This window comes from Sciurus vulgaris (assembly GCF_902686455.1).
Source record: "Sciurus vulgaris genome assembly, chromosome: 16".
NCBI lineage: Eukaryota > Metazoa > Chordata > Mammalia > Rodentia > Sciuridae > Sciurus > Sciurus vulgaris.
Genome location: NC_136477.1, coordinates 19,536,859 through 19,563,842, shown reverse-complemented (window position 1 = coordinate 19,563,842; position 26,984 = coordinate 19,536,859). Strand labels below are relative to the sequence as shown.

At 46.0% G+C, this 26,984-nt stretch overlaps 1 protein-coding gene and 1 pseudogene across 3 annotated transcripts; one reads left to right on the top strand and one right to left on the bottom strand.

Annotated features, from left to right (window-relative positions):
• Positions 1–237: 237 nt before the first annotated feature.
• ELP6 (elongator acetyltransferase complex subunit 6) lies at positions 238–16,819 on the bottom strand. 2 transcript variants are annotated; one of them, XM_079116792.1, is made up of 7 exons: positions 16,646–16,819; positions 13,749–13,827; positions 11,929–11,999; positions 9,119–9,237; positions 6,000–6,201; positions 3,022–3,168; positions 238–852 (listed from the first exon to the last, which is right to left on the bottom strand). In XM_079116792.1, the coding sequence occupies exons 1-7, from the start codon at positions 16,697–16,699 to the stop codon at positions 724–726; spliced, it is 801 nt and encodes a 266-aa protein (XP_078972918.1). In that variant the 5' UTR covers positions 16,700–16,819; the 3' UTR covers positions 238–723. The 2 variants fall into 2 exon arrangements, with proteins under 2 accessions (XP_078972918.1, XP_078972917.1); XM_079116791.1 differs by lacking the exon at positions 11,929–11,999 and having other exon boundaries at positions 16,646–16,781.
• A 3,275-nt stretch (positions 16,820–20,094) lies between these two features.
• LOC306646064 (transcription factor BTF3 homolog 4-like) lies at positions 20,095–20,855 on the top strand (annotated as a pseudogene). The gene has a single exon. The product of its transcript is annotated as a transcription factor BTF3 homolog 4-like (transcript).
• Positions 20,856–26,984: the final 6,129 nt, after the last annotated feature.

The following is a 26,984-nucleotide window of genomic DNA, read 5'->3' as shown; positions in this document are numbered from 1 at the left end:
TATCAAGAACTTTCCTTACCTCTTATCCCAAGGTTATACCCACCTGTGCACTACACAGGGCCCCTGAAGTCAAGGACTCCAGCATATGAGCCAAGCACCAAAAAACAGGAGAAGCAGAAGGTTCACAATGTTGGGTGTAGGGCTGCCCCTGGGCTCCTTGACCGTCAGGGAGTGTGAACTTTGGAGTTAGGCCCCAATATCTACAGCCTGCTCTAAGCCTTGAAGGTGCTCCCAACCCTCTCTAAGCCTGCTTCCTTGCTGGTGTCTTTGCAAGATGAAGATAAAACTTAAAAGAGACAACCCCCAGGAGGCCCAACCTGGGAACTCACTTTACTCCGGCCACAGTTGTCCTAGTTGTCACTCTGGACACCTGCCATTCAGGATATCACTTGCTGGCACACTGTATCCACTCTTGCCCTAAAAGGCATAACAACCCAAAATGGGCAGGTGGAGCTACAGTGTATTTACACTGAAAGCTCCAAAGTGCCTTCTATTGGGGTTGAACATACAGCCTCTCTCAGGGTTGTGGATCTTCACCATGTTTTCTGAACAGGGCCCAGAGAGCAAAGGCACACATACCATCACAGCCCCTCCCCGAGTGACAGGGGAGCTGCCAGTTCAGTCTGAAACAATATGACAAAAGCACAAGACCCATCCTGCAGGGCTCCTTTGTCTTCCACATCCCAAACAGTCCAAAGGAGCCTCGGTTGCCCCTAAATCAGGTCACAGAACAGCAGGAGACATTCCTTTGGCAAAAAAGGACACACTCCTGTCCTGTATCTTGTATTGATAGGTGAGGCTCTGATCTTGCCGGGCTGTGGGCTTCGATGGTCTCCTCCAAAGGATCCTCAGCTGCAGAGAGGGAGAAGAATGAAAGAGGGGCAGTCACCACTGTGAACCCTGCTCAGCCCACTTTGTGACTACCTATTGAGGCTCCTTTGAGATCTTAGTCAGGTGTGCCGTACAGTAATGGGACCAACAACTTTTTTTTTTTTTTTGGTACCAAGGAGTGAACCCAGGGGTGCTTAACCAGTAAGCCACATCCCCAGTCCTTTTTAAAAGTTTTTAAATTTTTTTTGTTTTGAGACAGGGTGTCACTAAATTGTGTAGGACCTCACTAAGTTGCTAAGACTAGCTTTGAACTTGTGATCCTTCTGCTTCAGCCTCTTGAGCTGCTGGGATTAAAGGTGTACACCATTGCACCTGGCAGGACCAACATTTTTTTGGGGGGTGGGGGTACCATAGATTGAATTCAGGGGCACTTGGCCACTGAGCCATGTTCCCAGCCCTATTTTGTATTTTATTTAGAGACAGGGTCTCACTGATTGCTTAGTGCCTTGCTTTTGCTGAGGCTGGCTTTGAACTCGAGATCCTCCTGTCTCAGCCTCCCAAGCTGCTGGGATTACAGATGAGTACCATGGTACCTGGCCAACTTTTTTTTTTTCTTTTTAGATATACATGACAGTAGAATGTATTTTGACATGGCATACATATATACTTCCCACCTTTGTGGTTATTCATCAAGTGGAGTTCCACTGGTCGTGTGTTCATATAAAAACATAAGAAAGGGGGCTGGGGATATAGCTCAGCTGGCAGAGTGCTTGCCTCACAAGCACAAGGCCCTGAGTTCGATCCCCAGTACCGCAAAAAAAAAAAAAAAAAAGAAAGGGCTGAGGTTGTGGCTCAGTGGTAAAGCACTTGCCTAGCATGTGTAAGGCACTGGGTTCAATTCTCAGCACTGCATATAAATAAAAATAAAGGTTCATTAACAGCATATATATATGCTGTTATATGTATATATATATATATATATATATATATATACATACATACATACACACACACTATTTTTTTAAAGACCTATGCTTACAAAAAAAAAAAAAAAAAAAAAAAAGAACATGGTAAAGTTATGTCCAATTCATTCTGTCTTTCCTATTCCCATCCCCACTCCCCGGGACCAACTTTTATTAAACTTATTCCCAACTAAAATTAAAGGCTTTCCCTTCCATTACAAAAGTAACATTTGCTTGTTACAGAAAATGTGAAAGCAAAAGAAAAAAGTATTTTTATGCATTTCCATTTTTTTTTTCTATGCATAGTTTTGTACTTGTTGGCTAGACTAATTTTGAAAATCAACATACGAGAATTTGTACAATCAATTCAGGAAGACTCAGGAAGACTAGATATTTATTCTTTGTTTTGTGGTGCTGGGATTGACCAAATATAGGCTGTGCTGGCGCTCAACCACTGAGCAGCCCTAGACACTAATTCTGAAAATTCCACGAACTGAAATGCACAGGTGACAGGCTTGAAAGGGACCACAGGTGCCCCACAGAACCCTCTCATGCTGTGCCACAGGCACCAACGCAGCATTTCTGGACTTGCTTATTTGCTGAATCTACCAGATTTGGCTCTGAATGACTGTGGGTCAAAAGGAGAATGGCTGCTGGGTCAAGAGTGGTCAACATGAAGTTAACTGGAAGCTGTGGTGGAGGCCCAGGGATGATTCCAAAAGAGAAGCTGAGAAAGGTGCAAACCACAGCAGCCCATTTACAGGGGCAGAGGCTGGCTCCCCTCCTAGCTTCTGCTGAAGTACTGTGCTCTGGCCGAGGCAGTAGTGGGGGCAGCAGCAATGCCAGTCCATGGGTATGGACTCCCTAAGTCTTTATTTTCAAAGGAACAGCATTAACTAGAATATGCAGAGCAATTTTGCTTTCATTTGATATCACAGCCCCTGCAATTCACTCTACACAGCTGTCTCCTCTTTAGGAGACCTCTACTTTGTTCACAAATGGGACCACTGTGAAACGTGTGCCCTGGTTCATGAGGGTAAGCACTATCTAGCACAGGTCTCTGACTTGTACCAACATAACTTCTGAGGCTTCCCTTCCATCTGAAAGAATGTCCCAGGCCTGGATTTCCCCGCTCAGACCTGACACCCTCCCCTGTATAGTTCTGACTCATGAGCATGGGGCAAACAGCCCACTGCCAAGTGAGCCCCTGGCACCAGCCCCTACATACCTGTCCATGCACATCCTTGCAGAAACCGGTGGCCAGGCCCTCAGCCCTCAGGATTAGGTGGCTCTGATGACTGAGGCCATACAGCAGGATGTTGTTCTCCTCATCCTCAGCATCTCCACTATCATGTACCAGGGCCACCACATTTCCCTGCATCAGACACAAGAAAGAACACGAAGGTCAAGGAACAGCAGGCTCTCAGTGTCTCCACCCCTGCACATCCTCCCGCAGATAATACTCCCTGCTGTGGCGACAGCCAGCCCCTTAGCAGGAAGGACTCCTGCTAGGCTGGAGGACCTTAATTCTAATCATCCACTGGACATGGTCACCAGCAAACCCAACCTGTAATTCCAGCTCAGTTCCTCTAAAACCAAGCTCACACTATAGTCTTCAAAATCAGCTCAGTGTCCTCAATTCTTTAATATTATAACAAGCGCCACCATTCTGCCAGGTCCCAATTCATCCACTCAACAGTTTCCTGAGTACTTACTGTGTACCAGACACCACAACAGGGATAAGAGATGTGGCTCTGGAGACAGACAGATGCTGAAAATACAGGATGACAAGTCCAGGAGAGAGGGAATAATGGGTGCTGGGGTGCACAAAGGAGACACATCCTGTCTAGTCCAGGGGAGGGGTCAGGAGGTGAGCACATCAGACCTGAGTTTTCAAGGGCAAGTAGGAGTTAGCCAAGCAGAAACAGTGGGCCAGGGGGTGGGGAGAATGGGTGTGGTGGCAGGCCCCTGTAATGCCAGCAATTTTGAAGGCTGAGGCAGGAGGTTTACAAGTTCGAGAACAGCCTAGGCAACGTAGGGAGACCTTGTCTCAAAACAAAAAATAAAAAGGAGCCAGGGCTAGGGATGGCTCAGTTCGTAGAGTGCTTGCCTTGCAAACACAAGGCCCTGGGTTTAATCCCCAGCACTGCAAAAAAAGGAGCCGGGCATGGTGGTGCACGCCTGTAATCCCAGCGGCTCTGGAGGCTGAGGCAGGAGGATCACATGTTCAAAGCCAGCCTCAGCAAAAGCAAGACGCTAAGTAATCAGTGATCCTGTCACTAAATAAAATACAAAATGGAGCTGGGGATGTAGCTCAGTGATTGAGTGCCCCTGAGTTCAATCCTCAGTACCACCAATACAAGAAGGAAAAAAAAAAAAAATGAAAGCTTGGATAATAAGTTCTCTCAAAGAAATTCTACCCAGTTGTATTGACTTTTTGAATAACAAAACATACCGATATTGTATGTTATTTAATAAAACAGGAACTACCAGAGTGTGAGTGGCAGGGAGACAAATTACATATAAAAATGTTCACAACTACATAGACTCCCTAGGAACACAGGCATTGGAGGGAGAAAGACAACAATTACCTTTTGCTGGAGTACTCGTTATATAGTTTCTTTTTTCTTTTTTAAACTAAACCTATTTTAATTTTTCAACTAAAAGAAGTATTTTTACAAAAAGAGTAATAGAACAGAGCAAGCTGAGCTGCAGAAGGTGGCTTTTACCACCTCCTTCCCTCCCTCCTCCCCCTCCCCGTGCCCTCCTGCTTCCATCCACCCACAGAACCTTAGCTCCATGACAGAGCCAGGACAGCCTTGGGAGCTCCTAGAACAGCTCCCAGGCAGGCTTTTTTACACAGGTGGGGTTCAATGTGCTCTGCTAGTTACCCACTCTGCACATCTCTCCCCTACTTCCAACTCCCAGCCAGACGGGGCCCACACCAACGTCCATGCGTTCCCACAATTCTACTGAAGAGTGGCTGCCGTGCTAGATGGCATGCTGGTGTGCACAAGCTTCACCTTACCCAACTTCAGCGGTCAGGTACCTGTGATTAAAAATCTCTATTAAGGCAAAAATCACTAGTTTTGCCTCATCAATCAAGATAATCTTATCTCCTATACTTTCTTACACTTTGAATTTGTTGTTATTGTACTGAGAAATGAATCCAGGGCCTCATGTATGCTAGGCAAGCACTCTACTACTGAGCTACTTTACTAGCCCTTTTTATTTTTATTTTTTATTTTTTTAAAGGCTATGATTTTTTTTCTTAGTTGTCGAAGGTCACAATATCTTTGTTTTATTTACTTATTTTTATGTGGTGCTAAGGATTGAACCCAGTGCCTCACACGTACCAGGCATGTGCACCACCACTGAACTACAACCCCGACCCCTTATTTTTTTTTTTAATACCTTTATTTTGTTAATTTTTTATGTGGTACTGAGGATCAAATCCAGTGCTTCACATATGCTAGGCAAGTGCTCTACCACCAAGCTACAACCCCTACCCCCCTTTTTATTTTTATTAAATTAAATTATATTACCCAGGTTGCTCTTGAATTCATGAACCTCCAGCCTCAGTCTCCCAAGTACCTGGGATTACCGGCATGTGTCATCATACCTGGCTGCACTTCACAATTTTTATTTTTATTTTTTTATTTTTTAAAAAATATTATTAGTGGTAGATGGACACAATACCTTTATTTAATTTATATATTAAATATATAATATTTAATATGTGGTGCTGAGGATTGAACCCAGTGCCTCACACACGCTAGGCAAGCACTCTACCACTGAGCCACAACACCAGCCCTGCACTTCACAAGTTCTAAAGCAGTTTAGTGTGAAGCCCTGGGCCCAATCCCCAGTACCTCACCCACAAAAAAATTACCTATAAAGTAATCTATACCCTTTATCTCAGCAGATCTTCAAAATACATGAAGGAATAATAACATCCCAGGGCACGGGCTGTGACTATAGCAGTGCCACTGAACACAGTGCTGGTCATTCCTTTTGTTTTAAGGGATTTATTTTTTAGTAACAGCAATAGGGGAAACCAGGTGGGTGGACCATGAATTCTATACCTGCCAGAGGAAAGGTAAGTCAAACCCCAAGCAAATAAACGGTCACTGCAAGCAAATGAGCCTGGACCTGTCTGGACTCAGAGGTCACAGCTGGAGGCACAGCAAACAGTTCCAGTAGTACCTTTAGCTCCTGGCACACGGTGGCTCTGCAGTAGTGAATGAAGTCCAGCACGGCCACCGCCCCCAAGCCTAGACTCAGCAATACACTGAGGTCATCCACCAGCAGCACTGGACACTTCCAAGTAGCCTCCCCGTCATCCACGGGCCTCAGGGCCTCCCGCACAAACTGATACAATGGTTCCAAATTCCCAGCACTGGCCTCCCTGGAGACATGAGACAAAAATCACCAGAGCTCATTTTTTCTACAAATGTTTATGTGGGACCAAGTGGCACCAGGAAAGTACCAGGAGAGGGAAAGAACTATATCACAGTTCTTGGCAATCTGGAAAAGAAAAAGCATGCTCATGAATAAGTTTTTCTCCAATTCAAATATTTCCTGCAGCTAGTAGGTACAAAGCACTGTGCTAGAAACTGGGGAGCACAAAAATGAACAGTTGCTGGGCACCTTAAGAGACACCATACAAGCCAAGTAGAGTGGTGCACACCTATAATCCCAGCTACTCAGGAAGCAGAGACAAGAGGATTACAAGTTCAAGACCAGCCTCAGTGACTAGTGAGATCTTGTCTCAAAATAAAAATATAAAAAGCTGGGGATGGAGCTCAGTGACAAGAGTGCCCTGGGATTCAATTCCTAGTACCAAAGGCCCAGGGGAGGGGGGCAGCACAGGGGGCACACACACACACCATACAGCTTCTCAACCCAAGAGTTTATTGTTCATCCAGGCCAGGCACAGTGGTACATATCTGTAATCCCAGCAACTTGGGAAGCTGAAGTAGGAGGACTGTAAGTTCAAAGCCAGCCTCAGCAATTCAGTGAGGCCCTAAACAACTCAACAAGACTCTGTCTCTAAATAAAATATAAAAAGGGCTGGAGATGTGGTTCAGTGGTTAAGCATCCCTGGGACCAAAAAAAGAAAAGAAAAGAAGAGATTATGGACCGGGGTTGTAGTTCAGCGGTAGAGTGCTTGCCTAGCCTAGGTGAAGCACTGGGTTGAATTCTCAGCACTACATAAACACAAATAAATAAAAAAATAAAGGTTAAATTCTGGGAGGAAAAAAAAAAAAAGAAAGAAAGAAAAAAAAAGAGTTTATGGCATCTAGAAGATTAGACTGGATTAAGGAGGCAAAAGAAGACTTCCCAGGAGGTCATATGTGGCTATAAAAAGTTAAATAGGTCAGGCACAGTGGCACAGGCCTATAATACCAGTTACTTGGGAGGCTGAGGCAGGAGGATCATTAAGTTCAAGGCCAGCCTCAGTAACTTAGTGAGACTCTGTCTCAAAATAAGAACTAAAAAGGGGCTGGAGATGTAGCTCCGTGGTATAGTGTCCTCAGGTTCAATCCCTAGTACCGAAAGAAAAAAATTGTTTAACAGCAATTCAGGGGCTTTAGTGGTAAAGGGCAGTGGTCTAAGGGCTGCTTCTATGCATAACAGATCTGACCTCTTTATGATACAAGCTGACCCGTCTCCTTCTGAATGCCCCAGCAGTCAAATCCCAGCAATGGGTAGAGGAATGAGCTCCCGGGATTGGGTTATCTTTCCTAACAATGAGGACAACTCCCCACACCGTGGGTTTGGTATAACTAGCCTGATCAGATGAAGGAACCCAGGGTTAGAGGTACTAAGGGATGTGTTCAAGGTCACATAGAGAGTAGGGAATACAGCCTTTTAGTCCACCTGTATAAGGGGGTCCCTGAAAGAGGGAGGCAACAGTGAGAGATCATAAGAACTCCTGATGAGAAGTAGGGAAAGTCAATCTCAGATCTGTGATTTTTAAAAATAATTAATTAATTATTGTTGTAGAACTGGGAATTAAACCTGGGGGCATTCTATCACTAAGCTACATCCCTAGCCCCCCTGCCTTTTTAAAATTTTTGTTCTCGTAGATGAACACAATACCTTTATTTAATTTATTTATTTATACGTGGTGCTGAGAATCAAACCCAGTGCCTCATACATCCTAGGCAATTGCTCTACCACTGAGCCACATCCCCAGGTCATCCCAAGCCTTTCTTATTTTTAATTTTGAGACAGGGTCTTGTCAAATTGCTAAGGGCCTTGCTAATTCACTGAGACTGGCCTCAAACCTGCATCTTCCCCTCAGCCTCCCAAGTCACTGGGATTACAGATGTACTCCATCACATCTGGTTGTATTTTTTTTTTTTTTTTTTTGCGGTGCTGGGGATCAAACCCTGGGCCTTGTGCTTGCAAGGCGAGTACTCTACCAACTGAGCTATCTCCCCAGCCCCCTGGTTGTATTTTTTATTTTGATATAGGGTCTTGCTAAGTTGCTCAGGTTGGCTTCAAATTGCAATCCTCCTGCCTCAGCCTCCCAAGTTGCTGGGATTACAGGCCTACACCATTTTACCTACCTAACCCTGTGATACTGAACACCAAAACAGGTGATGACAAATTTTTTCTTAGAAAAGCCAGATAATAAGTAGATAGTAACTATTTGGAATTGTGGGTCACATGGACTCTGCCACAACTGTGCACTATTGCCATAGATCAAAATAGCCATGGACAATAAATATGCAAACAAAATTTGCAAAATAATATGCAAATAAAAAAATATGCAAACAAAATTCAAAAAAAAAGGTCACTGTTCCAAGGCCCTTAGTTTGCTGATCCTTGTGTCAAGGCAAGAGCAAAGCAAAGCTGTGCATGCTATGGCTCTGAGCCAGGGTTTGAAAAAGAGCAAAGCATGTTGTTCTGCCCAACTCCCAGCAAATGATGCTTTCTGTGGTCTCTGGGGCAACTGTGTTACCTTGGTGCCATGCACTTATTTTTACTTACTTTTTTTTTTTTGGTACCTGAGATTGAACCCAGGGTCACTCAACTACCGAGTCACATTCCCAGCCCCTTTTTATATTTAATTTAGACAGGATCTTGCTGAATTGCTTAGGATCTCACTAAGCTGCTGAGGCTGGCTTTGAACTCACAATCCTTCTGCCTCGGCCTCCTGAGCAACTGGAATAACAGGCAAGTCATAGGTTTTCTAATAATGCTGCAACACCAGGTGAAGTGTCCAATCTAGAAGCCAGTTCTGCCTCCTACACAAGAAGGAATCACATAGCAACCCTTTTCTGGGTCGAGACCTGTCAGGTGTGCACTCTGACCTGAGAAACTGCAAGGGATGTGGCTCCTCCTGAGCCTGGAAGAAGACGTCCACTGAAGACTTGAGACCCTCAAGGAATATAAGCTGCCCACGTTCCCGTGCCATGGTCAGACTGACACCCTAAACATGACAAAAAGAACAGTGAATTACTGTGCCTTGTAAGGGAACACATCAGAGAGGCTAGATGCTAGCTCACAAGAAAGTACAAGAGAGACTCTGAACCCTGCAAATGTGTACCTGTCTACTCTTCATACGAGTTCACACCTTCTTCCTGGGTGTTCCCAGCTCACGATCCTCATTCTGTTTTCGGACATGCATTTCCACTTAATAGTCACATTTTTAAGAACTTACATCATTTTTCTTAAACACACAAATACACACACATGAAAATTTTATGATTAAGCGATATTGCTATTTTTGGTTTTCTACTTTTTTCTTTGAGATTTCTCCTAAGATTGCCCAGGCTAGCCTTGAACTTGCAGTCTTCCTGCCTCAGCTTCCCAAGTTGCTGGGATAATAGGTATGTGCCACCATGCCAGGTGGAGAACTTACTCATAGAGTTCTTACTGTATTTCAGGGAAACTAATAGGTGCAGTCTATGAGTTGTGTCCTTTTTGTTTTGTTTTGTACTGGGAATCAAATCCAGGGGCACTTTGCCACTGAGTTACAGTCCTAGCCCTTTTTATTTTTTTTATTTTGAGACAGTCTTGATAAATTGCTGAGGCTGGCCTTGAGGCTGTGACCCTCCTGCCTCAGCCTCCAAATTGCTGGGATTACAAGTGTGCGCCACCTCACCTGGCTTAGTTGTGTTCTTTTAAAAATCTCAGAACCTTGAGATCACATGCCACTGATGCAGGAAAGAGGGCCAGATGAAACCAAAGGCCTGGCCCTTTTGCCTGCATCATCATTTTCCAGATTTGACCTTTCACTCATTGTCTTATTCACTTATTGCTGACTTTAATTGTGCTTATTTTTATAAACACATACATTCAAAAATAGAACTTTGTATTACTATGGTTAATTAAAAACTGGTATTGAACCAGGTGTGGTGGTCCAGGCTGGGGAGGCTAAGGCAGGAGGATCACAGGTTCAAAGCCAGCCTCAGCAATTTAGCAAGACCCTGTCTCAAAATAAAAAATAGAGCTGGGGTACCAGGCATGGTGGCTCATACCTGTAATTCCAGCAGCTTGTGAGGCTGAGGCAGGAGGATCACAAGTTCAAAGCCAGCCAGCAACTTAGTGAAGCCCTAAGCAACTCAGCGAGACCCTATCTCTAAATAAAATATAAAAAAAGGCTGGGGATGTGGCTCAGTGGTTAAGTGCCCTTGTACCACAAAGGCTCAATCCCTGTTACCAAAAAAACAAATGTTATTGAGAGTTGAGGAATGGGGCTCAGTGGTATGATGCTTCCCCTACATTTAATTTCTTTTTCTTTTTTCTTTATTTTCTTTATTTATTTATTTTTTGCATACTGGGGAGAGAACTCAGGGGCACTCAACCACTGAGTCACATCCCCAGCTCTATTTTGTATTTTATTTAGAGACAGGGTCTCACTGAGTTGCTTAGCTTCTTGATTTTGTTGAGACTGGCTTTGAACTTGTGATTCTCCTGTCTCAGCCTCCCGAGCTGATGGGATTACAGGTGTGCACTACCATGCCTGGACTTCCCCTGCATTGAATTTCTAGCACTGCAAAAAAAAAAAAAAAAAAGCAGATCCCTAGGCCTGATTTCAGATGTCCATAATGAGGGCAGGGCCTGCATTGCAATGAACATTTGACAATGGTGTTGCATTCTAAATATGTACCCCCTGCTCCACCTGTGCAGAAACAGATCACATGGAACTCTTTAGACTTCCCATGCCCGAGACCAGGTCTCAACTGCTCATTCACACACCAAACATCAAGTATCTTCCACCATCCCACATTTTGTGGTCAGAGAACTGCCCTTGACAGGGAAAAAACAAAACAAAAAAAGACTCCTGATTCTCACTTTGCTCTGGCTGGCTCATTACCCATGTATTTAAATAAATGCAATAACCTGCCACAAGCATGGAAGCTCACATTCCACATGCCAGGTGCTAAGCATGCCTTTCCTGCTGGGCTAATGACCACTCAAAGATAGAAGGAAAAGTGGTCAATCTGGATGTGAGAGTACACAGCATGCTCAGCCTGAAGCAGAGGCTGGGGCCTGGAAACATGCCTCGGTGACCTGGAATGTAAAACTGGTCCTTACAGGGCAGCTCTCCCCAAACTCATGCCCTCACCTCCAACACAAGTTTCTTCCTTATCTGGAGGACGGGAGGAGATCACCCTTCTCTTACCCCTCATTTGTTTCTCCTGAACTCAGAAAAGGCAATGACTTGGCCTAACAGTAAGACTCACATTTTAAAAATCACTGTGGGGCTTGGACTGTGGCTCGGTGCCAGAGGGCTTGTGTAGCATGTGCAAGGCCCTGGGTTCAACACATAGCACTGCAAAAAAAAAAAAAAAAAAAGGTGGCCTGGTTCCCTCCCTCTCTAAGGCTGGATCATAGGTTATGGCTCCAGCTAGGGGAGGAAGTTCACTGGTCTTGGCTATGCTATTCATCTGACTTCATCTGATGTAGATGAGGGACAGGCAATAAAAAGTACCTCTCCCCACATTTGAGTCTCAAGTCCAAGAGGGAGAGACAGTAGGAAGCCACCATCCCCCACGTCCTTCTTTGCTAAATTCTCTACAAACCAAACAGGAAAGCCCAGTCTTAGCCTACACTCACTCATGCATGGCACACATTCTCACTCAGGAACCTCACCGTGGAGGTCTGAAATATTTACCAGCTTCTGTCCCACGATATTGTAGTGACTGAAAGACTGGACAAGAGCCACAAAGCAGACTTTACAGTTAGCTGGAAAAGAAAACAAGCTGATTTTTAATAATTCCTTTACTTATAATCTGTGTCACAAACTTCATAACTCTGGAAAACAACAGCACCGCGGCAGATCTAAACATCCAGAGGCCTTGCAGCCTGACATACCTAATTTGCATCTAAGATGTACTTTTCCTCATATTCAACAGTTGTGTCTTATTTCATTGATTCTGACATGCATTTGTTAAGATTATTACTGTTTGTTCTATTAGAAATTGTGTCTTTTTCAACTTTTTTCTTTTGTTTACTCTTGGCATACAGGAATGCAATTAATTTTTTAGTTTTTGGTAGGGAGGATTGAGCCCAGGATTGCTTGACCTTTGGGCTACATCCTCAGTGCTTTTTATTATAAGACAGGGTCTCACTAAATTGCTTGGGGCTTCACCAATTTGCTGAGGCTGGCCTTGAACTTATACTCCTCCTGCTTCAGCCACCCAGGTCTATGGGACTACAATCATGCACCTCAGCACCCAGCACATTTTTTAAACTAGTCTTATATCCAACAGAAAATAAAAGGACCACAAAGTCTCCAGTTATCTAATTGTAAGAATCCTAATAACTTATCTATAGATTCTATTGCTTTTTCTATACTGACAATCCCATCATCTGAAAGAGAAAATCACTTTTCCACTGTCAAAGGTCTACTTTATATCCTGGCCTGGCACAGTACATACTCAAGGAGAATCCATTGATAAATGATTTTCTTTTTATTTTTGGTTATTTTCTTTTTCTAATCTACTTCCAAATGTGAATTGCAGATATTCTTTAGGAAGAAGCAACTCCTGCCAGGGAAAAGTGTCAGTGGGTTCAAGAATCCAGAGACTTAAAAACACACAAGGACTAGGGAGCAATTAAGTCAGGAGGCTACAGAAGGACCTCAGTGAGGTAGTGTTTGCCCAGCAGCTTGAGAAGGGGAAGGCAGGTCATGGATACAGTGAGCACATGCCACTCTTTTAAAGAGTGAACAAGATGGTCCAATAATCTATTCCTAATAAAATAGCCCCCTGGTTACTAAGACACTAAAACCCTGATTAGTTTTACTACTTAATTAATTTTGCAGTACTGGGAATTGAACTTAGGACCTCAGACATGTAAGGTATGTACTCTACCATGGAGCTCTAGCCCCATGGTTAGTAAATACCTTTTAATCCCCCAGTACTGGGTATTGAACCCAGGATCTTATGCTTACTAGGCAAGTGCTCCACCACAAAGTTATAGTCTTTTCTATTTTCAATTTTTTTAATTTTTATTTTTCAGTTGTAGGTGGACACAATACCTTTATTTTATGTGGCGCGGAGGATTGAACCCAGTGCCCCACACACACTAGGTTAAGAGCTCTATCACTGAGCTACAACCCCAGCACCCACTAAATTATATTCTGAGCCTTTTATTTTGAGGCAGGGTCTTGCTAAATTGCCCAGGGTGGTCTGGCACTTTTGATCCTCCTGCCTCAGCCTCTGAGTAGCTAAGACTACAGGCATGTGTCAGTAAAGGCTCCTCCCATTGCTTCCTCAAAGATTTTCTTTCTCTACTTTCTTTTCTTTTCTTTCTTTCTTTTTTTAGTTGTTGATGGACCTTTACTTGTTTATTTTTTATTTATATGTGATGCTGAGAATCAAACTCAGTGCCTTACACTTGCTAGGCAAGTTCTCTACCACTGAGCTGCAACCCCAGCCCTCCTTTTCTTTTTTGCCTTAGGTTTTTCTGCAGAATCAATGAGAGTCATACCTTTGAGGTAGAAGGAAAGAAAATGGTGCACAAGGAAACTGCCATCTGTCTTGGCATCACAAAGTAGAGTCATTTTCCCCTAAAAGTTAAGAGGACACAAAAAGGTGAATTAGACTCCCTGGAAAGATATTAGCCCACTATAGAAATACTGGATATCACCTAAATTTCTACACTTAGACAACTAGAATGTTGGGGGTTTTTGGTACTTGGGATTGAAATCAGGGGCACTTTACCACTGAGCTACATCCCCAGCCCTTTTTAGAATTTTTTATTTTGAGACAGTCTTGCTGAATTACTGAGGGTCTTGCTAAGTGGCTGAGGCTGGTCTTGAACTTGCAAATCCTCCTGCCTTGCCCTCCTGAGTTGCTGGGATTACAGGTGTGCACCACCATGCCTGGCTAGAAAATGTATTTTTAAATGATAAATATGCTAAACTTACCCCAAAACAAAGAAAATAAATCACAATTGTGGGGGAAAACGCCAATGGTTAAAGTTATGAGTATTAGGCTATTCATGATTGGCAAGCAGATCTCAGCCTTCACTTTCCCAAGGCAAAACAGAACAAAATTCCTTCTCTTTCCACTCCTCACCTTAGGGACTCAGGCATCAGTCTTGGGGAGAACAAAATCCTTAGCAAAGGATGTGCTGACCATCAGGTGGCAATGAATCAGATTGCAGGATAGGAAAGGACCTTCAAAAAGGTCTTCTGACACAACTTCCTCCCTATTTCTAATTCTAATGTCAATTCTGTCCTGTGAGGTGGGGGAGAAGGGAAGAAAGTTGTTTACAGAGACCAGCAATAACAAAGTTCTCCCAATGGCCTGCTTCAAGTTGGGTTCAAATCATGGAGAGTCTTTGGAAATACCTCTAAGGTAGCTTCTGCAGAGTCTGGCTGCCCTACCCCAGCCAACTCCAGTTCTGTCAATGACAGGAAACATCAGGATGAAGTGAATGACACATGCCATCTTCAAGTTGTATGACTTTAGGAAAGTGCCTAACTTCTCTGGGCTTTCATTTTTTCGCTTATAAAATATTTATAAAATAAATTTCATACTTTATTTGAGGGTTACCCCCCAGTGCTGTCATTTCCTGATGCCATTTCAACCATCACTCTGGTCCAGGCTGAGGACTTTGGAAGTGCCCTAGTAACTGGCAAAGTAACCAGCGCCATCTGGAGGCTTGGACACAAGAGAATTGCTGGATGACCAAAATCCACAAGCATCTATTGAAAGCTACAATTTGCCTGACACTATGGAATCTTAAAAAGGCTCAACACACATTGGAGTCATGGTTGCCCGAGATAAGGGACAGGCAGATGTGAACAGTGGGAACATAAGGTTAAAGGAATAATTCTATAAACTGGGCCCACATGTTTTCTTTTAAAAAGCACGTTACCTACAGCCCTGCCTGCTTACGTGGACAAGATATGTTACATTCCTCAGCAAACTACCTGTTATCTGCAGGAGAAATGCAGGCCCAAAATAATTCTGATAAGAAAAACACAAGTTACCATGAAGTGATCATTTTTGTGACCCTTTCACAGACCAGTTCCCTGAACTCAGAAAGATAATTCCCCCTAACCATAAAATCTTTTTTGGGGGGCGGGGGGTACTGGGGACACTCAACCACTGAGCCACATCCTCAGTCCTATTTTGTATTTTATTTAGAGACAGGATCTCACAGATTTGTTTAGCTCCTTGCTATTGCTGAGGCTGGCTTTGAACTCTCCATCCTCTGGCCTCAGCCTCCTGAGCTGCGGGGATTACAGGCGTGCAGCCATCGATCCCCGCTTAACCATATAATCTTTAAGAAAGGTTCCAGTCAGTCAGTCAGCATGGCCAAAGTGACCTAAACTTGGCATGGCAGTGCAGACTTGAATTTCTTAAGTCATCCTGCTGTCAGACAAAATTCAAGAGGTGGTCTTAGGCTGGGACTCTCTGGACAATTCCCTGGGTCCTGCAATAAAACTAGAAGGCAGGAGAGGCATGTTGTCCCTTTCCTGAGAGGGCTCACTTTCTTCCTTGAGTGTGTCCCCTTTCTCCTTTCTTATCCCTTCTAATAAACTCATGTCTGTTACTCTGAGCAACATGTCTGAAATCTGACTTGATCACAAGAATTGGGGGTTGAAGGAAAGGGGGCGAGGGGCTTCGCGCTGCCTCAATTGCCCAGAAGGCCTCTGCCCTGTAACACCTAGAGAAGTCCACCACTTCATTAGGTTATGGATTAAGCCAGATGTGATCCTGGAAGACGTAGGTCCCTGCATTAAATGTAAAAGATTCCGAGGTGGGGCTGGGGATATAGCTCAGTTGGTAGAGTGCTTGCCTTGCAAGCACAAGGCCCTGGGTTCAATCCCCAGCACCGCAAAAAAAAAAAAAAAAAAAAAAAATTCCCAGGTGTCGCGGAGTGTGAGAAGGGTGGAGTAAACGGCGGTCAGGCTGTGGCGCCGCAGGCTGGCTTTGTGCAACCCCACCAGACACCACGAGACAGGAGCAGTCGCGTTCAATGGGACCTGCGGAGCGCTTCGGGACAAGGCAGGACTCGAGCGAGAAGATCCGCCTCGCTATCCTCTCAGAATTCTGCAAGCTCTCCTGAGCGCCAGGGGCTCCATCCCAGTGGGCACACAAAGGTCTCCCCAGTACGTGTCTATAAATTAAGCCAACCCGACCGTCCGATAAATTGTCTTTTAAGGGCATGCACGGACTTTGAGGGTTGAGAGACAGTCAAGAAGCACATCTCTCGCGGACCTAAGCTCGGGAACAGGCCTCTCCGCACTACAACACTCAGGCTACAGGGACAGACAGCCCTCGTGCCGCCCCTATCATGCGCCCTACATCCCGGATGCAGTCTTCCGTCACGCTCCCAGGACCCGCCCCCTTCCGGGCCGCGCGACATCTTACCTGCTCCACTCCGGCAGGGGTGGTGTTCAGAAGGCTATTAAGTTCCGGGAACATTCCAAGCTCCGGTGACTGGAGTTGTGGTTGAGAAACCGGTGCTGTAGCGGCGCTGGAGGCCGCAGAGCAACACACACCTGCGATCACACTACTGCACGATGCGCGCGCATATGCAACGCCCCTCCTGGGAACTCTGCCGCAACCAATAGGCGGGCGCCTCGGCCGCTACCGGCGCAGGCGCAGAAAATGCGTGTCTGGGGAGGCGGAGCGCTCCATCTCAGCCGCTGGCCGGCGGCTCGCAGCGCTGTGGTTCCCTAGTGGTTTCTGGCCTCCAGTCACCTGTACGGTCTTTGCTCCCTGCCTGGCCCTGGCTCTCCGCGTTTGGCTGTCAAGGCCGCTGCGTCTCACACTGGCAGAAGCTTGGCTGTGTTAAGAACTAGAAGGGAGAAGAAATCCGCCCTCGCGGAAGGCAAAAAACAAAACCATTCACTGAATTTCACCTCGAAGAGCACCGTGGAGAAAAGCACAAGCCGCGTGAGGATGAGTGGAGTAAGGGTTAAAGAGGTGTGCAGAGCAGGCTTCGCCAGCACGGAGATTGAAACGTGCTCTTGCCCCTCCCCGGGGTCTTTGCACCGAAATTAACGTTTTACCAAAAATTCAGCTGATTTGCCCGGTCTGGTGGCACACGTGTGTAATCCAAGCTACTCCTGAGGCTGACATAGAAGGATCCCAAGTTCGATGCCAGCTTGGCCAATTTAGCGATGAGGTTGGGGAAACAGGTAATCAGAGTAGGAAAAAATGATGAGGGTGGATAAGGAGAACCGACCTCAGGATCACAGTTTGAGGTTTGCTCCAGCACGTCAAACAACGTCAGTTTCCTAAAAGGGACAGAAGACTCCATTCTTACAAAAATAAGACAACTACATAATTCAGCCTGAGCACGCACATACGACTAATACAATCTCGAGGACAGGGTACGAGGGGGCAGTCAATTTCCCCTCCTGGGCCTTTAAAAGAAGGGATATCAAGAGACCCTGGTGGCACTCTTGCCCCAACCATACAATCATACTCTCCATTGGGAGCTTTTTTTTTTTTTTTTTTTAAAGATGTTTAGATCTTTATTTTATTCATTTATTTATATGTGATGCTGAGAATCAAACCCAGTACCTCACACGTGCTAGGCAAGCTCTCTACCACTGAGCCACAACCCCAGTCCGTTGGGAGCTTTCTTACACTTCTGAACCTTAACTTCCTTAATTTCTGCTTGCTTGTTTGCTTATCTCAGAGTTCACGTGTTCATTCTTCACCTCCTTGGAATACGAAGGGATTCTCATTTCTACCAGTAACAGCGAGACCCTGTCTCAAAAAAAAAAAAAAAAACTGGAACGGTAGCTCAGTGGTAAAGTGTCCCAAAGTTCATCCCCAGTATTTGGGGGCGGGGGGGGGGGGGGGGGGGGGGGAATTCAGCTGATTTTAAAATCCCCACCTCCTTCAGCTCTTTCCTCAGATGCCATTTATATCTCTCATACTCTATTCCATTCAGCCTCAGAACATCAGAGACACCTGTAATTCCACCAAAGTCAAGTTTATGGACTCATTGCACACCAGTGGGGCTCTAGAGCCTGCCACTAAAGGGAAAGAGAGTCATAGAGTTGTTTGAGGATTTGGAAAGTGGGGGAGTTCAGGTGAAGTTAAAGGAAGGGTGTTTTCATAGGCTGAAAGCCAAGCACAGCTGTGTGTAAAGGGATCACTATCTGGCCTGGACTACAAGTAGCAGGATCCAGGGTCCTCTTTCTGTGGAAAACTGACAAGTTTAAAATAGACAAGGAATGCAGTCACTTATCCAAAGCTCTGCACCTGAAAAGGAAATCAAAGCCCCTTTTCTGTATCAAAGCGACTTAAAATCATCAGCCAAAAATGGGCTGTAAGAGAGAAAACCAGGAGTCAACCTGGTGCTCACAGCTAAGTCTTTTGTGTTTTGTTGAGCATAAGCATTTTCACAAAACATCAGCATCAGGCATATTGTAATGGAACACAACAAAACTAGACCATCCCATAATCATGTTGAACATAAAACATGTACATTGTCCAACTTACAAACTTCCAAACATCCTTCTCCCAGCTAATAAAACTTCTGCTTCTTTACCAAACACAACTTTAACCTTACTGTACCCTCCCTGACAGATAAGATTTATTAAAATACCCAAATATAGAATTAACCCACTTTCTGAGCGCATTCATTCCTATTCTGTAAACCCACTCCAAATCACTTAAGAAACCCAAATTCTATCATTATTTTCTAATATATATATATATTTTTTTTTTGGGGGGGGGTACCTGGGATTGAACCCAGGGGCACTTAGCCACTGAGCCACATCCCCAGCACTTTCTACGTTTTACTTTTTAATTATTTTTTATTTTAATTATTTGGTACCAGGGATTGAACTCAGTGGCTCAACTACTGAGCCACATCCCTAGCTCTTTTTTGTATTTTATTTAGTGTCAGAGTCTCACTGAGTTGCTTAGGGCCTCACTTAGATGCTGAGGCTGTCTTTGAACTCATGTTTCTCCTGCCTCAGCCTCCGGGAGCTGGTGGGATTACAGGTATGCACCACCATGCATGGCTGTTTGTTTTATTTTGAGACAGGTGCTCGCTAAATTGCTTAGGGCCTTGCTAAGTTGCTGAGGCTGGCTTTGAACTTGAGATCCTCCTACCTCAGCCTCCCAAGCTGCTGTGATTACAGGCATGTGCCACCAAGCCTGGCTTTGGATTATCTTTTGATGAGTCAAAGTTTAGCAAATTATTTTCTTTACTGTTTGAACACACTGAATCTCCCTTTAGAAATTCTTTCTAGCTGGGTCCAGTGGCACACACCTGTAATCCCAGCAGCTTGGGAGGCTGAAGCAGGAGGATTTCAAGTTCAAAGACAGCCTCAGCAACTAAGAGAGGCCCTAACCAACTCAGTGAGACCCTGACTCTCTAAGTAAAATACAAAATAGGGCTGCGGATGTGGCTTAGTGGTGCAGTGCCCCTTAGTCCAATCCCCAGTACCCCCACCCCCCAAAAAAGAAAGTCTTTCTATCCTAAAGTTCATAAATATATTCTTCTTTATCCTCTCTAAAAGTTATAAAGTATTTCTTTCCACAGTTACGTTTTTAATCCATCTATAATTGACTTTGATGTGACAAAGGATATAGATGAATTTTGGGGTTCAAATGCTGCAATTAGCCTTGTTAGGAATTTTATTTATATTGTATTAAATCTTTAGATACAATTGGAGGAGAATTTGTATCTTTTTTAAAAAAATTTAGTTGTAGATGAACACAATACCTTTATTTTATTTATTTATTTTAATGTGGTGCTGAGGATTGAACCCAATGCCTCACCCAGCTACAACTGCAGCCGGAGAATTTGTATCCTAATATAAAACAAAGAGCAAGATTCTTGCTCTTGCTCTTGCCGTGTGCTGGTGTTGGAGGACCCTCCCTGCTTCAGATTTACCAACAGCATGAATCAAGAAAAGTTAGCCAAACTTCAGGCTCAGGTCCAGATAGGGGGCAAGGACACAGCTCATAGAAAGAAGAAGGTGGTACATAGAACAGCTACAATTGAAGACAAAAAGCTTCAGAGTCCTCTAAAAAAACTGGCTGTGAATAATATAGCTGGTATTGAAGAGGTGAACATGATTAAAGGTGATGGGTGAGTTATTCATTTCAACAATCCCAAAGTCCAAGCTTCCCTGTCTGCTAATATTGGTCATGCAATTAGCTTGCAACTACTGGTCATGCAGAAGCCAAACCAACCACAGAAATGCTTCCTGGAATATTAAGTCAGCTTGGTGCCGACAGCTTAACAAGTCTTAGAAAGATAGCTGAACAGTTCCCACGGCAAGTGTTGGACAGTAAAGCACCAAAACCAGAAGACTTTGATGAAGAGGATGAAGATGTTCCAGATCTCGTAGAAAATTTCGATGAAGCATCAAAGAATGAAGCTAACTAAAATTCTTTTTGGTATTTTGAAGCTGGCATGAACTAGATTTAACAAATCAGCTATGTGGTTCCAAAGTTTTACAGACACGGAGAACATCACCTGTTACTAGTTCAGCGATATAAATATTTTGTATATTAATAATGCTGTTTGTTCAGCATTTTTCAGTCATTTGATTTTGCATTTTGCACTTCTCAGAATCTATTCCTTTGGTCAAAATATGAAGTATTGGTGCAGTTTGAGGGTGTTTTGGTTTTTACTTCTTTTTTGTTTTGTTTTGGTTTTTTTTTTTTTTTTTTTTTTTTTTTTTTTGGGTGCTGGGGATCGAACTCAGGGCCTTGTGCTTACAAGGCAAGCACTCTACCGACTGAGCTATCTTCCCAGCCCCTTGGCGGGTATTTTTGATGTATGTATGTATATGTATGTGTGTAGGTATGTGTGTATACAGTGGAGAGCAAATTGGAAAAAACAGTTCTATTTATCCTTTTCCTTCCCCCAGTAGAAATAAAACAATTCTTTACAAAAATAAATAAATAAATAAAAAACCAGTGATTCTTCCTATATTTATTCATCCTAGTATCAATGGTTCCATTTTCCTGTGAATGGAAAGATACCTCTGAGCAAGCACCACTGCATCCCCTGGCACTTGTGCAGGAGTCTCTAGTATATGCATCTGGAGTGGATTGTTGGGTTATCATCCAATAGGCAGAGGTGAGTTTACCATAAGCCTAATAAAGCTGATTTAGTATTTGTAATATTGTATTCTTTTTCTTAAAGAAAACCTTACCCCCAGTTGTACAAGCCTCTGGTCCCAAAATACCTGAATTCACTTCCACTTATAGTTTATACATATATTGAACAAACCAATGTGAAGTATGGAAAATTCAATTACAGAAGGATTTGACAAAGGCAATCGGGTAGAATGGCATTGGAAGGACTGAAAGGACAAAAGGGTGAAGAGGCTTTTAGGTGGCATGGAGGGAGCTGGCATCTCCCCTGGCCTGGAGTGTTGAAGGGCCCGGCCCTGTTGAAGGGCCCGGAAGTCTGCACACTATACCTTCCAACTGCTTTGCCAACTGGAGTCTCATTCAACTCAGCCAGGGAGACAGTGGCAGGAAGGCAGTCAGGGAGGGAAGGCAAGAAGAAGGAAGAAGGCATTTTTTTCTGACACTGATGACTTCTCTGGGAGTGTCAGCATCCGTGGTGAGTGACTGCAGGCTGCAGCAGAGGTGGTGCAAGCTTCTGGGTTCCAGCAGCAGCAGACGCGACAGCCACACCTCCAGAGTCCCTGCAAGCTTCCATTGCTTGCCCTTCATCCATTGTCCTCTCACACTATCATGCCCCCAGCTCTCCATGTCCTTTTCCTTTCTATTAGTCAGCTCTTCTCAGTTCGATTCTCTTACCTCCCTGTTAGGAGCCTGATTCTGCCCTTGAACTCAGAACTCTAGTCAAGCAGTGTCTTCATGTTTTTACCTCCTGGGAACAGCGCCTGCTGCACGGTTCCAGCCCTGGATGCGTGCTTCAGCCCTTCTGGATGCCGTGACCATCACCACTGCATTAACACCATCTGTTCTCTCTGCCTTCCTGTCTCTAAATGGATGAGTTGCTTCTCCCTCAGTGCTGCCTGACACCTCTGCCATCTGTGACAAGAGAGATTTCATAGCCTGGAGTTGAAGGTGAGCCCCACACAGTCCATGGGCTGCTGGCAAAAGGAAAGCACAGGCGGATGCCAGTTGGGTCATCTCCTGCACTCCCACCAGAGGACAGCAGACACCGACTAATGCTCTCTGTCACCTGGTCCTGAGCTCCTGGGCCAGCGTCTGGGCAGAGTCCCACAGGCCAACAGTTCACAGAGGTCAAAACCTGCGATGCATGTCACAGCCTCCCTATCCCATCTTAGCCCCGGCCCCGCCCTTGGGAAGCTCAGCAGCAGGCTCCTCATGGGCAACCCTGCATCAGGTTCTCCCTCAAGAGTGTACCCACCACCCTCAGTTCTCCGCAGCTCACCTCCCTGTAGAAAAAGAACCAGTGTCCCCAGGTGGCTCTTGGACCCGCCTGCTGGGAGCTCATCCTCTCCATCCAAGGCCTCTGACACACACAGTCCCTGCTTCCCCTCCTGCTGTCTGTAAGGCCCTTCCCCAGGTGTTAGCAGGGATGGCTTCCTTGAATTCCTTCAGTCTACTCTGTGAGGACTTCCCTGAGCAGACCCGTGTGGTAGACATGGCAGGGCTGCACCCCCAGATGCCTTTCCAAGGGCACCTGCAGGAAGAGCAGTCGCCAGACAACCCCCAGCTCTCAGTTCCTCCAAGGTCTGGCCGCACAGTGCCTCACCCGAGGGCACTCCCTTCCCACTGCTGCCTTCGGGCAACTGTAGCTTTCGAAGGATCGACCATTTCCACCCTGTGGGGGACACTTTAATGCACTGTGCTCATTCCAGAATGCCCCCGAGGCTGTTCAAGTTCTTTCTCTGTTCAATCTTGCTTTTCTCCTTCCTTTCACAGGTGTTGACCCCAGCCTCCATCTCAGCATTTGCTCCTGGAGAAACCAACCTGTGACACCTTAGCACTACCCACATGACTCCTCTGCTTTATCTTTCTCTCTAGAACCTATCGCCACCTGATTCAAGTTCAGGTCACTTACCCAGTGCCCTGCCCTGCCAGAATGCAAGCTGGGTCCTCAGGGAGTCTCTTTTCCTCATTAATGTATTGCTAGCACCTAGAAGACTATCTGTGACATAAGTTGCAACATAAATGTAATAAACGAATGAATGAGACCTGTGGCTAGTTTGGGGATAGCTGGAGGAAGATGTTGAGAGAGCTGAAGAAAACAAAAAGGATGTTTTTATCCTAGTTTTCCCAAAAGACAAAATTGAGAGTAAGTCACTCTCATCAGAGAATGAGGCAGAAGTAGGAGAGGCCAGAGCAGAGGTATGTTGTCAATATGAAAGAGGCTACCAGGGTCTGGAAAAAAACAGCAAAGTGTCTCCCAGAACTCTGAAGCTACAGGACAGGTGAGTGCAAAGATTATCATTTTCCATTCCCCCGGTCAATGGTCAACAGTAGTGCAGATTGCCTGACCCCCGAGCTCTCTGCTCGCCTGCCTCTGGGTTAGAGGAGCCTCAAGGCTTATGAGATTCACAGGAGAGAGACTGAGCACACCAAGGAAGACAGGGCCGAGATTGGAAGAGTGTAGGTTGGTGTGTCCTCTAAGAGGAAAGGCAGGACGTTGCTGACAAGGTGGGAGTGACACAGTGGGAACCAAGTTTGGATGGGTATGAAGCCACTGTACTGGCTGCATTAGAAAAGGGTAGGATGGGAGGTTAGGAGGGGCTGGACCAGCCTGGCAGTGAGGCCAGGGACAGAAATATTAAAAAGCTATCTAGTACCAGGCTTAGTGGTACACACCTGTAATCCCAGCAACTTGGGAGGCTGAGGCAGGAGGATCACAAGTTTGAGGCCATCCTCAGCAACTTGGCGAGGCCCTGAGCAATCTTGTCTCAAAATAAAAAATGAAAAGGGCTGAGGATGTGGCTCAGTGGTTGAGTGCCCCAGGGCTTCACCCCTGATACCAAAAATAAATAAGGAGGAAAGATGGGTCAATGGTTGGCTGGCTCTGTTGCTTTGGGTCTGTGGTGAGGTGGAGCATCATGGCAGGAGTGCATGGCAGAGCCAAGGTGCTCACCTCACAGCAGCCAGGAAGCAGAAGAAGAGGGAGAGGAAGAGGCTGGGATCCCAATATCCTCTTCAAGGGCATCTCCCCAGTGACTACTTCCTCCAACTTGTTCCACCTTCTAAAGTTGGTCCAATAGCACCATCACCTGGGGCCCTAACTTTCAACACATGGGCTCCTGGGGGACATTTAAGAACCTCTTTAACTCCAGATGGAACTCTGAAGTGGCTCCCTCGATGTGACAACCCAGGCAATGCAGGGTCTCTCCCTGCCCACTTAGGGCTTCCCCCGTTACCCCAGGACGTACAGAGATGTACACCGAACTACACCCTGGGAGCCCAGCTGCGGCCCTGGCCTGCCCAGTTTGCTACCCTGCCCAGCTCTGGAGCGGAGGGAGAGCAGGAGCCCTTGTCAGACTGCTCAAAACCAAGCACGAAGCGGGGCTTCTGTCCGGGCTGCCTACTGGGGGCTTTATGAGGTCATGAGGAAGAAAAGTCACTATTTACAATCTCAACTGGCACCTGGGTCCCTGAGAAAAAAAGGTGACTTTGTGTGAACAGGCACGACAGGGTTGGAATGAGACCTTGGAACAGCAGTGAACAGGCCTGCAGGAGTCAGACTGAGAAGGCTGGGCTCAGGCGCTCTGGAAGCAGGGGGACCTGGAGCTGCTGAAGGACTTGGAGGATCAGTGATTTCTAAGATCCTATTCCTTTTCCCCCACCAGCACTGGGGACTGAACCCAGGGGCACTCTGCTACTGTGTTACACTCCAGTTTTCTTCATCTTTTATTTTGAGTCGGGGTCGCACTATGTTGACCAGGCTGACCTGGAACTTGGAATCCTCCTGCCTTGGCCTCCGAAGGACCTGCTGTTACGGGCCTGTGCCACCAATCCCAGCCCGTTCTCTTCTTTAAAGAAAAATGAAGAGCCAGGCAGCCCCTGTGCCTCCCATTCCTCATTTCAGTCCCAACTCAGGTGCTCCCTGGGCACAGCATGGCCTCTCTGTGCCTCAGTTTCCCTATACCTAGGTTCCTACAGAGGCTGGGCTAGGGGGCTGCTTACCGCCTTCTCTCCTTTCATTCCAGGACTCTGATTCCCTTCTAAGCCACTGCTGACTCAGAAAATCCCCCATGCCAGCCTGCGGGTGGCTCAGGCCTCCATCACAGGGTGAGGATGTCCCCCTTGGGCCCTGGAGGTCAGAACTCAGGCAGATCTGGTAGGGGCTGGATGTCAGTCACCCATCAGAAGTGGGGCAGGGCTCCTTCTGCTCCCCCAAAGTACTAGTCTTGGAGGGCGAGAGATTGGAGGTCCCTCTCACCTTTGTTCCTGTCTCTGGGGCTTTGCAGGCCAATGAAAACACAGGCCTGAGAATAAAAGCCCCTTGTCCCAAGTTCTGAGCCCTAATCCTCTTACGTATCACCATCGAGCGGAAAGCCGGAGCCGGTGGCAGAAAGACCGCTCTGATTCCTTGCCAGCCTGTCCCTCGTCCCACACTCTGGTGCCAACCTGCATCTCATCACGAAGGGCTGCTGCTCCCGCCAAGTGACCAAGCAGCTGAATGCACTTGCCTCTGATGATGAAGTGGTCAGACTGTGAGCTCTGGACAGAACATGGAGGGCTCAGGAAAGTCTGAGAGCCAGAGCAGGTTCAGAGCCCCAGGTTGGCGTGGCCTGAGGTTCTGCCTCCCTCTGCTTGAAACCTAGATTCTTCTGCTGATAAGGGGGCCCAGGTTGGATATTCACAGGGTCTCCCTTGGCTCACTCATCCCTTTAGGAAGCTTAGACAAAACACCAGCTCTGACTGAGACTGGTGTGAGTAACCTTCATAGCAGCAGGAAGTTGCCCAGTTCCGTTGTGGCCACAGAGCCACATCAGCTGGCCAGACCCCCGGGAAGCAGGCAAGATCCTGCCAGATATTGAAGAGCAGGCAGGAGAGGCAGGGGACTGGGAAAGGACTAGGGGTGGGAGAGGAGGAGGGCCAGGATGTTTCAGGAGGAAGGAGGGACAGCCTGAGGCTCTGGGGCAGGCAGCTACAGTGGTACCCGGGAACTTGCACCGGAGGCCGGGGCATCTGGAATGGGGTGCACATACCCCAGGAGACAGAACTTCAGGAAGTCAGGCAATCGAGACACCAGTCGACCTGAATATTCATGAACGAAGAAGTTAAGAATCTAACAAGTAAACACTGTAAAAGTCAATGCTTTAAAATGAAAACATGCAGTCTCGAAAGCAAAATGCCAAAGTTCACATAGATTTTAAAAAGGAAACAAGTATTTTAGAGATCTGTGTTTGTGGAGGTACTTTGGACTCTGCCGGTCCTGTTGTTGAGCAGGGTGGTGACATAATTAGGACCATGTGTAGACGGGCTGCCAACCACTTAGTCAGATAAGGTCCCCCCTGCCCAAAGGGTGCAGTGTGGTATGGGGAGGAGGCACATCCAGGCAGGTTTTCTGATGTGCCAAAATAAAGGCAGAATCAGAACACTGTGTGTGTCCTCAATTTGGGACAAGGCAGGGGGTTTGTGTGTTTTGTGTCCTTGAAGCCCTGTTAGAGGCAGACCTGTCCAGGCATCATAGGCCTGTGGGCACAAGAGACTGTGCATCAAACCAGAAGAGCTGAGATGCAAGTGACATTTTTGGGACCAAAGCCAGAGTGGTGGGTTAAGGGCGGGTGAGGCCACTGGTTCTGAC

Coding starts and splice junctions, on each gene's coding strand:
- ELP6 (XM_079116792.1), bottom strand. CDS start 16,699: ATGTTCCCGGAACTTAATAGCCTTCTGAACACCACCCCTGCCGGAGTG. Junction 3,169..5,999: donor CCGTGTGCCAGGAGCTAAAG/GTACTACTGGAA, acceptor TGTCTGATGCAG/GGAAATGTGGTGGCCCTGGT. Junction 853..3,021: donor GCAAGGATGTGCATGGACAG/GTATGTAGGGGC, acceptor CCCTCTCTGCAG/CTGAGGATCCTTTGGAGGAG.